At 42.6% G+C, this 16,518-nt stretch overlaps 1 protein-coding gene across 4 annotated transcripts in view; it reads right to left on the bottom strand.

Annotated features, from left to right (window-relative positions):
* Positions 1-15,968, bottom strand: part of Clip1 (CAP-Gly domain containing linker protein 1) — a 104,887-nt gene extending 88,919 nt beyond the window's left edge. For all 4 annotated transcript variants that reach the window (XM_057765884.1, XM_057765885.1, XM_057765883.1 and 1 more), the window contains exons 1-2: positions 15,807-15,968; positions 2,156-2,346 (exon numbers count right to left, since the gene is read on the bottom strand). In XM_057765884.1, coding sequence (XP_057621867.1) covers positions 2,156-2,240 — 85 coding nt within the window. In that variant the 5' untranslated portion in view covers positions 2,241-2,346; positions 15,807-15,968. The remainder of the gene's footprint in view (positions 1-2,155; positions 2,347-15,806) is intronic.
* Between the last annotated feature and the right edge of the window lie 550 nt (positions 15,969-16,518).

The raw sequence follows: 16,518 nt of genomic DNA, 5'->3' as shown, positions 1-16,518 counted from the left end.
GGCAGGCGGATCTCTGTGAGTTCGAGACCAGCCTGGTCTACAAGAGCTAGTTCCAGGACAGGCTCCAAAAACCACAGAGAAACCCTGTCTCGAAAAACCAAAAAAAAAAAAAAAAAAAAAAAAAAAAAAAAAGAGGGTAAAGTCTTTAAAGAGACAGAGTACAGATAGTTATAGATTAAAAGAAATAAAGAAAAATAAGCCACGTAAAAATGGAAAATTCACAGAGAGTCTGGATTCTTTGTATTATTGTGTTTTCTTTAAAATTTTTGACTGTAAAGGAGCTAAGTGCAGAGAGACATTTCATTATATGGGCTGCCAAGCTAAACCAGAATGGATATAAGGATATTATGATTTCAGAATATGGGTCTAAGGATATGATGCTTTGGAGAGGGTCTTCTTTTGTTTTCACAGAGGATGAGACTCTGTGGATTGCGGCTATCCCAATGTGGTATGATAGACCACGCCCTCCTGAAAGGTTGCTGTGAACACCTTCAGAAAATTACTTCACTCAACTGCCGACTGAGATGACCCTGACACACAGGTTACACCATGAAAGATCTAAATACAGCGCCCCCATTCAGCAGGAAGCAGTTTGGAGAGAAAAACTGCGCCCATGTTCCCAAATATGGTTTATAAATGTTCTTTTACATTTAAAGGGGGATATGATATAGATATGAATAATTTGCATTGGTGTGGATTTTAAGGTCAATTTTGTTATATGTATATGCATATTTCTGATCTTGATTAAGGTATTGTGATTGTGTAGTTCATTTAAAAATGTAATGTATAATTAGGAAATATAGGTTGCTAATGGATAATCATAAATAATAGTCAAGCTTGTAGTCACGTTAGTTAGATTTTCTAGATATATAGAGATATATTTCAACTAGATAGGCATTCTTCATATCTTTCAAAGACTGCAGAATATGGCATTTAATGTTTTAATAACTTAGGGCTTTTCATGACAATGAGACACGTCTGCTTCTGGCAGCACCAACTACTTCAAGAGGAAGATGGGCATTGAAGAGGCTCCTTATGGAGTTGGTTAGCCATTTGGGCAAGAATCTACTCTTGCCTGGACTGATGCATAAACTGGACACAGAGAACCCACAGAGAGAGGAATGCTGAACTTGCCTAAAGGTGAGATGGTCTTTTGGGGTTCCTGACTCCTAAAAGAGTCTGCGAGACATTCTGCAGGACACAGCAAAAAGTGACTGAACTGTCTTTGGAATTTCCTGCTTGATGAAAATGTCTGCTGGATACTATGGGCCTGTAGGCCGAAGATGGATGCCCCAACGGTACAAAAGAACTTTGGGTGACTGTCCAGGCAGCAAGATGTCTCTGTCATTTCTAGAGTTTTCTTATTTCTTGTTTACTTAGGTAATATTATATCCTTCTGGAGTCTTTGATGGAGTTGAAGAATGGTTAGTTATAGTTACAGTTTTCCATTGTTATGATAAAAGATAAAATAGATATAAGTATTGTAACTGTAATTCTTGCTTTATAACTGTTTTGTTATATGTAATTTTACTATGTTAAAGTGAAAGCCTTTTTTGTTTAAACAGAAAAAGGGGAAATGATGGAGGAAGGTCATTGGTTAAATAATAAAGAAACTGCCTAGGCCCATTTTTAGGCCAGCCCTTAGGTGGGTGGAGTAAACAGACAGGATGCTGGGAGAAAGAAGCCGAGTCAGGAGTCGCCATGATTCTCCCACTCCAGACAGACGCAGGTTAAGATCTTTCCTGGTAAGCCAGCTCGTGGTACTACACAGAATATTAGAAATGGGTTAGATCAATATGTAAGAGCTAGCCAATAAGAGGCTGGAACTAATGGGCCAGGCAGTGATTAAAAGAATACAGTTTCCGTGTAATTATTTCGGGGCATAAGCTAGCCATGCGGGCGGCCGGGTGCCGGGGACGCAGCCCTGCTGCTCTTATTACAACACACACGGACACACAAGTTGTGTTGTTGTTCTTTGTTTTACTCTGTATTTTCTTTTCCAAAGAAAGGATTTCTCTGCATAGCTGTGGCAGTCCTGGAACTAACTCTGTAGACCAGGCTGGCCTCCAACTCAGAGATCCATCTGCCTCTGCTATGCAGAGAAACCCTGTATCAAAATGAAATAATATTTAAAAAAATAAAAAGTAAACATTACCAGTGGCAGGTGTCTTCAAGGCTGTGCTTCCAGGCTTAAAGATCTTGGTAGGGGCCTTCAGCCCGCTTGGTTTTAGCATACTCATTTTTTTGGAGGGTCAGACGGCTCTCCCTTGTTGGTACCACTATCTTTCCCCAATCATCCATACAAATGTGGGTGTTTCTATAGAGAACTTAGTCTCTCGACTAAACCTGAAAAGAGAAACATATCAGGAGAAAGAGAACAGGGACAATAGTTAGTACAGCAGTGACGCATTCTTTTATGTAATCTAGGTAAGAGAATCACAGGAAGTCATCGTTTTGTTGTTTGGGTTTTTTTTTGTGGGGGGGTGCTTCTGGAGAACTCACTACTTTTTAAGAATATAAAGGAACTCTAAGAAAAGTGTTTTCCAGGGCTGAAGCAGTGGCACAGTGGCGAGAGGAGGACCGGGTTCAATTCCCAGTACCCACCAGGTGGTTCACAACCAACTGTAACTCTAGTTCCAGGGGACCTGACACCCTCTTCTGGCCTCCACAGCACCAAGCACACACGTATACAGACAAACAAGCAGGAAGCAGGTGAAACGGGAAGGCACTCTGGCAAAGACCGGTACAGCTGTGAAGATTAGCTACCACTGAGCACAAGAGTCTAAGTCCAGCCTTTTCTACTACGCGGCGCAGGGAGGTGGACTAAGATAAATTATCTACATCTCACCTCTTACTTGACACAGTTTGTATTTTTTTTTTATTTATTTATTATGTCTACAGTATTCTGTCTGCATGTATGCCTGCAGGCCAGAAGAGGGCACCAAATCCAACAGTTCCAAAAATTAATAGCTGTGTCACCATAATAAACACCTCTCCACATGAAAGACCTTGTGCCGACGTATATAAACTTTTGAATATATTTTTTCCAGTTAATCACATCCAAGGAGGTAGCTCAGACCTGTGATGCCAGAAACTGGGAGAAAAAAGTAGGACGGCTGCCGTAAGTGCTAGGCCAGCCAGGGCTACATTGAGTAAGACCCCATCCCAAGAAAAAAACATATACAGCCTTGCTTTCCAAACAACAAAACTGGTGTGTGTGCGTGCGCGCACGGGAATCTTGCATTTACAACACTGAGTGATACCTTATAGGTTTTTTTTGTTGTTGCTGTTTTTGATTTTTCGAGACAGGGTTTTTCTGTACCCTTTGGAGCCTATTATGGAACTCACTCTGTAGACCAGGCTGGCCTCGAACTCACAAGATTTCCCTGTCTTTGCCTCCTAAGTGCTGGGATAGCATGCACCACCACCACCACCCATCATAGTTTTTTTTTTTTTCTTTTTAGTCAAGAACTATTTGTAAAATGTTTATCTTTAGAACTACATCATCTCCGAGAAGTTAAAAACAACGACTGTTTTGCTTGCACTCTTAAAGGAAGAAGCAGGAAACCACCTACTTGAAAGCACCAAGCAGTACCAGGGAGCACAGCATGAAGGTCTCTGACTACACAATCCCTTCTTGCTCCTTCTCACTAAAGGTTTTACACTTCCGCCCCCAAACAGGAAGCTGTGTTGCTCAACATCAACACTAAAGCAACTGTTTTGCTGTCCTGTGTGCCCTACAGAATTTCTTGGAGACAAAGGCAAACCTGAAAATTTTTGACCTAGATTAATATATATATATATATATATATATATTTTTTTTTTTTTTTTTTTTTTTTTGGTTTTTCGAGACAGGGTTTCTCTGTGGTTTTGGAGCCTGTCCTGGAACTAGCTCTTGTAAACCAAGCTGGTCTCGAACTCACAGAGATCCGCCTGCCTCTGCCTCCCGAGTGCTGGGATTAAAGGCGTGCGCCACCACCGCCCGGCTAGATTAATATATTAAGTTTGTAATTTAACTAAGATCTGATCTAGAACCCAAGACTAAAGGAGCAAGGTATTTATTTCAAAGAAGCAGATAACCTGAGATGATGTATTCTTGGTTTTTTTTTAAAGGTGTGCTTTATGTTTTTTTTTAATTTATTTAGTATGTATATAGTGTTCTGTCTGCATGAGCCACAAGAGGGCACCAGATCTCAAAACAGGAGGTTGTGAGGTGTCATATGGTTGCAGGGAATTGAATTCATGAGGGCTGGAGAGATGGCTCAGAGGTTAAGAGCACGAACTGCTGTTTTATATTTCTTAAGCTTTGCTTATGGTTACAATTCCAGAAAGTAGGATATTCCTCTGTTATAAAAAAGTGTTCACCCCCTATGTTTAGTCAACATCTTCACATCTTTTATGTGTGGAGGAGGTATGTTATTAGGATTTGTTTGCTAGGTTTTCAATTTTTTTTTTTTTTCGAGACAGGGTTTCTCTGTAGCTTTGGAGATGTCCTGGAACTCGCTCTGTAGACCAGGCAGAAAATACTTTTTATTAGGTGTGTGAGTGTGTGAACATGAGTGTAGGTACCTTCAGAGATCAGAGGTATCAGATTCCCAATGAACTGGAGTTATAGGCAGTTAGGAGCTGAATGCTCTTAACCACTAGCTGTCTCTCCAGACCCTTATTTGCTTTAAGAAAATGTTTGTTTGTTTGTTTGTTTATGTGGGGCGTGTATGGAAGTCAGAGAACTACTTGCCAGAGTCAGCTCCATCTTTCCACCATATGAGGGGATCTCACTCGGGTAGTCAACCTGGGCAGTAAGCACCTTTACCTGCTGAGCCATCTCCACAGGCCCTGGTCTTTGCTATGGTATGCTAAGGTCTAAGTGTCCTCAAACTTCTGACAGTCTTCCTGCCTGTCTCCCAAGGTGCTGGAATTAAAGTTGTCCACAACCACCCCCCAAGCTTTGGTGTAAACATTTTATCAAATATAGTTACAATTCAATATCTAACCACAATAGCACCTAGAGCAGTGATTCTTAGCCTTTCTTTTCATTTTTTTAAAAATATTTATTTATTATGTATACAACATTCTGTCTGCGTGTATGCCTGAAGGCCAGAAGAGGGCACCAGACCTCATTACAGATGGTTGTGAGCCACCGTGTGGTTGCTGGGAATTGAACTCAGGACCTTCGGAAGACCAGGCAATGCTCTTAACCACTGAGCCATCTCTCCAGCCCCCTTTCATTTTCATTGTTTTGTTTTATTTTGTTTTTGGAGACAGGGTCCCTCTCTATAGCTCTGGCTGCCATAGAACTCACTCTGTAGACCAGGCTGGGTTCGAACTCACAGAGATCCGTCTGCCTCTGCCTCTCAAGTGCTGGTTAATTAAAAGCTAAAGGCATGTGCCACCGCTGCCCAGCCCCCCCTTTTTTTCAAGACAGGGTTTCTCAGTAGCTATGGAGAGAGTCCTGGAACTCGCTCTGTAGACTAGGCTGGCCTTGAGCTCACAGAGATCCACCAGTCTCTGCCTCTAGTCCCAGGCTTTAGTGCTGGGACTAAAGGTGTACGCTACCACTGCCTAGCTGATTCTCAATCTTTCTAATGCTGTGACCCTTAAATATAGTTCCTCATGCTGTGGTGACCCCAACCATAAAATTACTTTCGTTGCTACTTCAAACCTAGTAACTTTGCTACTGTTATGAATTGTAATATAAATATCTGTGTTTTCCTATGGTGTTAGATGACCCCTGTGAAAGTGGCATTCAACCCCAAAAGGGTCAAGCCCCACAGGCTGAAAACCACTGGTCTTCCAACCATGAGAATGGTACCATGTTCAGCAAGCACCACAATGAATAGCTATCACTAGTTTCAAGAATTCAAGATTCCCTAACCAGCAGTGGTAGGACAAATCTTTAATCTTAGCACTTGGTGACGGGCAGTGGTGGTGCCTGCCTTTAAAATTATTTATTTATTATGTATACAGTATACAATATTCTGTCTGTATGTATGTCTGCAGACCAGAAGGGGGCACCAGACCCCATTACAGACGGTTGTGAGCCACCATGTGGTTGCCGGGAATTGAACTCAGGACCTTTGGAAGAGCAGGCAATGCTCTTAACCACTGAGCCATCTCTCCAGCCCCTGGTGCCTGCCTTTAATCATAGCACTTGGGAGGCAGGCAGATCTCTGTGAGTTCAAGGCCAGTCTGGTCTACAAGAGCTAGTTCCAGGACAGGCACCAAAGCTACAGAGAAACCTTGTCTCAAAAAAAAAAAAAAAAAAAAAGAAAAAAAAAAAGAAAAAAAAAAGCACTTGGGAGGCAGAGGCAGGCGGATATCTGTGAGTTCGATACCAGCCTGGTCTACAAGAGCTAGTTCCAGGACAGGCTCCAAAACCACAGAGAAACCCTGTTTCGAAAAACCAAAAAAAAAAAAAAAAAAATCTTAGCACTTGGAAGGCAGAGGCAGGTAGATTTCTGAGTTAGAGGCACATAGTCTACAGAGTGAGTCCCGGGACAGTCAGGGATACACAGAGAAATACTGTCTCAAAAAGCAAACAAAAAGAATTCAAGGTCCCCATTTTCCTCAGATACAACTTCTCTCTAAACTTTGAACAGGAAATTACAGAAAAATAGTATTCTGTTCAGAAACAAATTTTTAAAGATTGAGCATGTAGGTCAGTATCATAACCTTCTCAAAATACAGGGCATATGTTTACTATGTACTCTTTTTAACAAGCAATCACCTAAAACCTGCCTCATAAAAGTAAACGTAGGAACAGCCGAGTCTGGAGAGATGATGCAGTGGCTGAGAGCACTCAATTGCTCTTTTAGAAGACCTGGGTTCAGTTCCCAGAACCCACATGGTTGTTTACATTTAGTTCCAGGGCATGTAAAGCCCTCTTCTGACCTCCACAGGAATAAGGCACACCCGTGGTACACAGACATACATGCAGGCAAAACACTCATGCACCTAAAAATAAATATTTCTTAAACATTCCTTTAAAAAACCATCTAGCCTGGCGATGGTGGCGCACGCCTTTAATCCCAGCACTTGGGAGGCAGAGGCAGGCGGATCTCTGTGAGTTCGAGACCAGCCTGGTCTACAAGAGCTAGTTCCAGGACAGGCTCCAAAACCACAGAGAAACCCTGTCTCAAAAAAGCAAAACAAAACAAAACAAAAATAATAAAAAAAAAATAAAAAACCATCTAAAGCAGTTAAATACTGCCCCAAGGTCAAAGTTCACCTCTAACTGGCAATTTCAGGGATTCTGCTTGCTGGCTTTTCTGTTTTTGTCACAGTCTCACATAGCCCGGCACTTGGAATGTAGCTAAGGCTGGAATTGAACTCCTGATCCTCCTTATCTCTTTCCACATGCTGGAAGGAGCAATTTCGAATTTCTACAATCTGTGTGTATGTTATCTCATTCCTAAAAGAAAACGGACATGTGACTGAGGAAAAGAAGGGAGCACACAGGGCAGTGCTGTGCTAAGCACAATCTACCAGACGGGAGCACACAAGTTTAAGTTCTATCTCAAAACACAAGACAGACCCTGTCTCACACACATGCGTGCACGTGCTCACACACGCGCACACACACACGCACACACACAGAGCAAAGCCAGGCATAGCACACCAACTAGGGTTACACAGAGAGACCCCTCTCTCTCTCTCTCTCTCTCTCTCTCTCTCTCTCTCACACACACACACACACACACACACACACACACACACACACACGCACTCACACAGAGCAAAGCCAGGCATAGCACACCAACCAGGGTTACACAGAGAGACCCTGTCTCAAACACACACACACACACACACACACACACACACACACAAGTAAAGCTAGGTATAGTGGCACAAGCCTATAATGCAAGCACTTAGGAGACCAGAAACAAGAGGATCCTGAGTTCAAGGCCAGCCTGGGACATATATCAAGTTCAAAGCCAGCTAAGACTATGAGACCATGTTTCAAAACAAAAAGAATTACTTTGGATTAAAGGTCTTAATCTCCCCTGTTATAACAGAGTCAAACACTGAGAGTATAAGACTTAATTCCTACTTTGTTTTCTCTATTTTTTGTTTTGTTGTTGTTTTTCAGTCAGCATTTCTCTATTATGTAGATCTCGCTATCCTGGAACTTGCTACATTGATCAGACTGGCCTAGAACAGAGATCTACCTGCCTCTGCCTCCAAAGAGCTGGAATTAAGGGCATGCCCACCACACTCAACTCCTAAATAAAATATAGGAGGTGACAATTTATCAAGTGTTTGTTTCAGGCATCTGGGAACATAAAGTTCTTTAAGAATTTCCCCCCTGGGTTGGAGAGATGGCTCAGTGGGTCAAGAGCACTGGCAGTTCTTCCAGAGGACCTGGGTTCAATTCCCAGCACCCACACAGCAGCTCACAACTGTCTGTAACTCCAGTTCCAGGGGATCGGATACCTTCATACCAATGCACATAAAGTTAAATAAATTATAAAAAAATTTTTTTTTAAAAAAAGAATTTCCCCCCTCAGTGCTGATAACCAAACTCAGGGTCTTGAGCATGAAAAGAAAGCTCTCTACCAATCAGACAGTTCCTACAACCCCATGACATTTCTGTTTGCTCCAAGAACAAGAGAAGAGATACAGGCCTGGATTCCCAGGACTGGAGAAGGAATGTCAGAAGTTTGAGGCCAGGCTGAGCAGCCAAGGCAAGACCTAAGAAAACCCTACGTTAACCTTCAGGAACTACCTTCGAGGTTATCTGCATGAACTCACACTGGCTCTTACAGCTCCACCTCAAGACAACATTCAAAACCCAATGCTGACAGCTTCTCAACTGTCATGTGTCTGAAATTAAGTCTGTAGGTCATAACTATTTTTACTCCTGATAACTAGATCTAACCATTCTAAATTGTTGTGGCCTGATGTTAAAGGCGTATTTTCACAGAACTAAAAATATATGTCTATTTGCAGAGAGATGTGATGGCAAATTACATAACAGAGCACTGACAATCCATACAGCCACTCAGAGTGAGAGCACACTGCTGCTCATCTTCTGAGCTTTCTACTTTTCACTATCCTGCCAAGGAGAGTCACAATGATTTCCTTGCCATTATATAATTCTTCAAATTGTGTAATTTGAATACATGAATATAAAAAACAGAGACATCAGTGTCTACTTTTTATCTATAGAACTGTAAAATGCAACCCAAATCCACTAATAGGACAGACTGGTACCTCATGGTATCTATGGGATCAGGCCAGGCCTCAGCTAACATCTTCCTAGAAGCTAAGAAACATTTTGAACTATCTGGCTGTGAGGTCACCAGTGTGACCTCACAAACGGGAATTCTGATGTCTGCCTCTCGAGACTCATCACTTCAAAGCAGAAAAGGGGGAAGGCTCCACAATTCCTGACCTGGAGCTGATGCCAAAAGTGTGTGCATGTACTTGGTCTCAGGACATCCTCCCACCCTAGACAGCATCATCTTCTGCTACTGAGTGGCAGAAGCAACACAGGTGAGCACATGAGAGCACACACACACACACACACACACACACGTCCCTAAGTGCTCAACACCAGGAACACTGGGACACCGCCTTCCAGTTTGCACATTGTTATTTTGGTTCAACTACAAACACAGTTTTCTTTTCTGACCTAGAAAATTAGGCTACAATGTGGAATTCTGAAAATGGAGTAGGAAGTAAATCACAAGCTGAAAATAACTGTTGCCCTTTCCCTGCTACTCTGGTACATTGAAGGTCACAAGCCTAATATTTACTGTTTACCAAGCAAGGGAAGCAAAGATTAAAATGCGGAACAAGTTCATTTTTGTAATTAATTTATTTTACATCCCGACTGCAGCTTCGTCTCCCAGTCCTCCCCTCCCCCGACTCCTCCTATGCCCCCCCCAATCTACTTCCTCCTCCATTAGAAGTTAATTTTTAAAATGCCAAAAGTTTCTGCAGCTTCGCTGTAGCTCTGGAACTCATCTCACTGGAAAAGAGCAAAATGGTCAGATGCTTGCTGACTATTCGAGTTTATAACCCAGTATAGAATAAAGATTTTAGATAGATAGATAGATAGATAGATAGATAGATAGATAGATAGATAGATAGATAGATAGAGATAGATAGAGATATAGATATATAAATATCTTTTTGTTTTATCTTGTTTGTTTTTCTAACGGTCTCATCTGCTACTCCCTATATTTTGTAACCTAGGCTGTCCTCACACTCACTACCCTCCTTCAGAGTCCTGGGATCAGAGACCTGAGCCACTACAGCCCATTCACAGTTTATTACTTCTTTTACTCTTGCAGCACAGAGAGCAAAGCCAGAACTCTTATTATTTTTTTAAACCTAGGATTCTTGTATAACAGACAAACACTACTGCTGAGCTAAACCCCCAGACCTAAAAACTTCATTCTGAATTTTTCCTTTTGCTCTTGCTCTCTCTCTTTCTCAATAAGGGTTCATGTAATAGGGCTGGAAAGATGGCTCAGTAGTTAAAAGCACTGGCATTTCTTCTAGAGGACACGGGTTCAGTTCCCAGGACCTACATGGCAGCTCACAGCCACCCTTAACTCCATTTGCAGGGGATTCGACACGTCCTTCTGGCATCTGCAGTCACTGCACACAGGTGGTGTACAGGCATATACATGCAAGTAGAACACTCATTAAAATAAAAATCTTTTTCTAAAAAGGTCTCCAGGCTGGCTTCAAATTTTCCACGTAACTAAGGACGACCTTAAACTCTGTGCCTTCCACGCCATCTTCCGAGTGCTGGAACTATAGATGGGCACCACCGTGCTCCGTTTACTGCTCTCTTAGATCTGCTTATTTGTGTGCATGTATGTCTGTGCACCACGTGCACCATGTGCTTACTGCCCAAGGAGGAGAGACGAGACGATCAGATTTCCTGGAATTAAAGTTAGGGATGCCTGTGAAGTTCTATGTGGGTGCCGGGAACCAAACCCAGGTCCTCTGAAAGAACAAGTGCTCTTAACCAATAAGCCAACCCCCCTGCCCCTCTTTTTGTTATTTCTTAAATTTCTTAAATTGGAAGGAACTTTAACAAAAGATTAATAATAATTCCCAAATAATGATAGATTATTGGTAGTTTTTATTCTTTGTGGATTGGGACCTCATATATAATAAGTAGGTGGGATGAAAATATAGTTTAGTAGTATAGAGTATGCTTAACACGTGTGAGGCCCCATATTCAATTCCCAGGGTTGCTGGGATTTAAATTAAAAAAAAATTCACTGGACACCTTTACTCCCAAAACTCAGGAGGCAGAGGCAGGCAGACCTCTGAGTTCAAGGCCAGTCTGGTCTACAGTGACTTTCAGAACAGCCAGGGCTACACAGAGAAATCCTGTTTAAAAAAAAAAAAGCTCTTCCGGTCGTAGGCGCTTCGGGAGCCGCCGATTACATTCCAGCCATGGCCAAGTCCAAGAACCACACCACACACAACCAGTCCCGGAAATGGCACAGAAACAGCATCAAGAAACCCCGGTCACAAACATACGAATCTCTCAAGGGGGTTGATCCCAAGTTCCTGAGGAACATGCGCTTTGCCAAGAAGCACAACAAGAAAGGCCTGAAGATGATGCAGGCAAATAATGCAAAGGCCATGAGCGCACGTGCGGAGGCCATCAAGGCCCTGGTGAAGCCCCAGGTGGTGAAGTCCAAGGTGCCAAAGGGCCCCAGCCGCAAACTCACCTGCCTGGCTTTAATTGCTCACCCCAAGCTTGGGAAGCGGATTAGAAGCTACATGGCCAGGGGTCGTAGGCTCCAAAAAACAAAGCCCAAGGTTCAAGCCAAGGCAGAAGCCTCAGCTGCAGCTCAGGCTCCCAAAGGTGCCCAGGCCCCTGTGAAGGCCCCATAAAAAAGGTCTCAGTCTGCCAATGTGAAGACAGATGGACTGGTGTGAACACCCACACAGTATTTGCAGATGTTCAGGACCTTATGCTGTTTTTACAAATAAACTTGAGGCAAGTTCTGTTAAAAAAAAAAAAAAAAAAAAAAAAAAAAAAGCCTGGCAGTGGTGGTGCACGCCTTTAATCCCAGCACTCTGGAGGAAGAGGCAGGCGAATCTCTGTGAGTTCGAGGCCAGCCTGGTCTACAAGACCTAGTTCCAGGACAGGCTCCAAAACTACAGAAAAGCCTGTCTTGGAAAAACAAAATCACACACAATAAAAAATAAAAAGGGAAAAAGGTAGGTAACCTCAACATAAAGCCAGCCACACTGAACCTTATAGAAGAGAAAGTGGGAAGTACACTTGAACGCATTGGCACAAGGAACCACTTCCTAAATAGAACCCCAGCAGCACAGACACTGAGAGAAACAATTAATAAATGGGACCTCCTGAAACTGAAAAGCTTCTGTAAAGCAAAGGACACGGTCAACAAGACAAAACGACAGCCTACAGAATGGGAAATGATCTTCACTAACCCCACATCAGACAGAGGTCTGATCTCCAAAATACACAAAGAACTCAAGAAATTGGACATCAAAAGAACACATAATCCAATAAAAAAAAAAAAAAAAAAAAGGAGTACAGACCTAAACAGAGAACTCTCAACAGAGGAATCTAAAATGGCTGAAAGACACTTAAGGAAATGTTCAACATCCTTAGTCATCAGAGAAATGCAAATCAAAACAACTCTGAGATTCCATCTTACACCTGTAAGAATGGCCAAGATCAAAACCACTGATGACAACTTATGCTGCAGAGGTTGTGGGGAAAAGGGAACACTCCTGCATTGCTGGTGGGATTGCAAACTGGTACAACCCTTGGATGTCAGTGTGGCAATTTCTCAGAAAATTAGGAAACAACCTTCCTCAAGACCCAGCAATACCACTTTTAGGTATATATCCAAAGGATGCTCAATCGTGCCACAAGGGCATGTGCTCAACTATGTTCATAGCAGCACTGTTTGTCATAGCCGGAACCTGGAAACAACCTAAATGCCCCTCGATTGAAGAATGGATAAGAAAAATGTACATTTACACAATGGAATACTATACAGCAGGAAAAAATAACGACATCTTGAATTTTGCAGGAAAATGGATGGAGCTAGAAAACATTATTTTGAGTGATATACATGTACTCACTCTTAGGTGGTTTTAAACATAAAGCAAAGAAAGCCAGCCTACAAACCACAATCCAGAGAACTTAGACAACAATGCAGACACTAAGAGAGACTTGCATAGATCTAATCTACATGGGAAGTAGAAAGTAGAAAAAGACAAGATCTCCTGAGTAAATTGGGAACATGGGGACCTTGGGGGAGGATTGAAGGGGATGGGGAGAGGCAGGGAGGGGAGCAGAGAATAATGTAGAGCTCAATAAATACCAATAAAATAAAAAATTGAAAAAATATATTTCTTGGGGCTGGAGAGATGGCTCAGTGGTTAAGAGCACTGACTGCTCTTCCAGAGGACCCGGATTCAATTCCCAGCACCCACATGGCAGCTCACAACTGTCTGAAGATCCAGTTGCAGGGGATCTGACACCTTCACACCAATGCACATAAAGTTAAATAAACTATAAAAATATTTTAAAAAAAGAAAAAATATATTTCTTAAGGCCTTAAGAGACGGCTCGGCAATTAAGAGCATTTATTGCTCTTACAGTGGACTTGAGTTCAGTTCCCAGCACCCATTGTCTCTAACTCCAGTTCCAGGGGATCTAAAACCTTCTTCAGGCTTCATGAGACATCTGCATAAGTGCACACACATGCATGAATGGACGGGCACACGTGTATACACACACATACACACACACATAAATAGATAAACTAAATCTAAAAGATATTTCTTAAGTGCTAATACTTGATTTCAGGACACACCTTGAATCACCACTGGTGTGGGACGTCCTTCTGTATATGTGTTGCTTTTATTGGTTAATGAATAAAGAAATGACTTTGGGCCTATAACAGGGCAAAACATAGATAGGCAGGGAAAACTAAACTAAATGCTGGGAGAAATAAGGCAGAGTCAGGGAGAAGCCATGTAGCCCTGCGGAGGAGAGGGGAGGTAGGTAAAATAAAACCTAATGATTTCTGACCCAAGGAAAATGAAAACAATTCCACTCATTTTTTGTTTGTTTTTACTATTCATCAAAACAAACAGTTCCCCAAACAAGAATGGAGTTACTTATGCTCAAATTTAGAAAAAAGAAAGAAATGCCTGACAGCGATGGTGCATGCCTTTGATCCCAGTACTCAGAAGGCAGAGGCATAAAAAACTTCCTTTTTTTTCTTGAATTTTTTTAGATTTATTATTTTTTACATATGGTGTTTTGCCCGTATGTGTATGTGTACACCATGTGCGTGTTTGGTACCTAAGGAGGTCAGAAGAAGGTGTCAGGTCCCCTGGGACTAGAGTTATATACGGTCATGAGCTGCCATGTGAAGGCTGGGAATTGAACCCAGGTCCTGTGCAAGAGCAACGAGTGCCCTTAACATTAGAGTCATCTCTCCAGGCCCCCCAAAAGAATAACTTTTCTTTTGTAACAGGGCCTTGCTATGTAATCCAGCCTTGTTTTCACAGCAATCCTCCTGCCTTAGCCTCCAGAGTACTAGGATTATAGGTATGCATCACCACACCAGTGCTGTGGATCAAACAAGGCTTTGAGCATACTAGGCACTCTATCAATTAACGCATATCTCCAACCCAAACTCATTTTTAAAATGTCATACCTAAGGCTGGAGAGATGGCTCAGTGGTTAAGAGCACTGGCTACTTTCCAGAGGTCCCGGAGTTCAATTCCCAGCAACCACATGGTGGCTCACAACCATCTACAATGAGATCTGGTGCCCTCTTCTGACCTGCAGGCACACATGCAAACAGAACACTGAACAAATAATATCTTTTAAAAAATCTTTTAAAAAAATTCTTTAAAATATAAAATAAAATTAAATGTCATACCTAGCTGGGCATGTTGGTGCACACATTTAACCCTAGCACTCAGGAGGCAGAGGCAGGTAGATCTCTGAGTTCGAGGGCAGCCCGGTCTACAGAGTGAGTTCTAAGACAGTCAGTTGGGATATACAAAGAAACCCTATCTCGGGAAAAAACAAAAAAGAAACAAAACAACAACAACAAAAACAAATAACAAAAAAAAAAGCCATGCCCCAAGCCAGGCAAGGGTGGTTCAAGCTACAGGAGGTTCAGGAGTTCAAGGCCAGCCTGGGCTACCTGAAGGCCTGGTCCTAAAACAAAAACAAACCCCCCCCCCAAAAAAACACCAAAGTCTTGACTCAGAAAAATATAGCATGAGAAGATGGATTGGGAAATGAAATTCATGATTTCTGTCTGAGCTACCCGACCTGGAATAATTTATCTAGCCCTTACCAGGCCTCAGTATTCCCACTTATAATCTGAGGCTACTAATCAATATTCATTCCTAATTCCACCCTTTTAGGGTCCTACCAATGGTTTAGATTTCAAATCCCAGTAAGGGAAAGGGGAAGGATTTAAAAGTGAAAAGGAAGTGATTTGGCTCTGACTTTGCCAAGGTAAAACTACTCTGCCATCAGCCAGTGATAAGATCACTCAGGTCATGCTGCAGTTCCTGGCACTCTGAACAGCAGGGAACTGCCCTGAGCACGACACACAGCTCAGGTGCTGCACAGGCTGCCCCTTCCATCTGTAAACTAAAAACACCTCTTCACTCTAAACCTGAGATTTCTGATGGGAGGGGAGCAAAGGACAGTTGAAGCTTTCCTGCCAGGAGAGGGATGTTAGAACTAAGTTCCAGAATCAGCTAGTGCAGACATGCCAATGTCAACCTACAGCCATGAGCAACCAGCCCCTTACCTGACACAGCTGCACCCTGAAGATTCTGCTCTAAATGACGGTAGCCATGGCCTAAGGCTCTGGGGGTGATGGATTCTAGCTGGAGAGAGCGCTGCTGCTGACTGGCAAATCAACCTTGACAGAAGTCACACATTCTAACACCATCTCCTTGGTCCTGGGCAGTTCATTTAGTGCTTAATTCTATCACCCAAGTCATGGTTATGTAACTGTGGTTGCATGGTTATGCTGTGTCACTTGCTGTTCCCCGCCCCCAGTGCAGAAGAGGCAATGTAACCTGAGCTGCTGGGCCACGGTCACCGAAAGCAGAGGCAACACTGGTAGCTTTCCAAAGGCCTTGCATCTCACAGAGGAAAGGCAGCTTACCCCATTTGTTTTTCAGCTTTCTTCACTCATATTGGAAAGACAAGTTCTTTAGCTCCTCAGTGAATAACAAAGGTCAGTTTTCCAGTTTCAGAGCAGGCTGTTGAAGCCCAGTCAACAGGTGCATGGGTCTGGTTGAGGTCAACTTAACCATCTCACTTCCTACTTGAAAAGAGCTTGAGGCCCATGGATGAGAAATGCAGAGTCATGTCTCCCATATAGGATCCTTTACGAACTCCACCTACCCTCTACTGCCATACAAAAGCTTCTGGGGAATCACAGGATTGACTTGGAAAGAACAGAAGGGACGAGAAAGATAGCTCAAAGGTTAAAGGGTTAAGAGTACACACTA

The sequence above is a fragment of the Chionomys nivalis genome, chromosome 3 (genome assembly GCF_950005125.1).
Source record: "Chionomys nivalis chromosome 3, mChiNiv1.1, whole genome shotgun sequence".
In the NCBI taxonomy this organism is placed as follows: domain Eukaryota; kingdom Metazoa; phylum Chordata; class Mammalia; order Rodentia; family Cricetidae; genus Chionomys; species Chionomys nivalis.
This window is presented reverse-complemented; position numbering and strand designations above follow the sequence as displayed.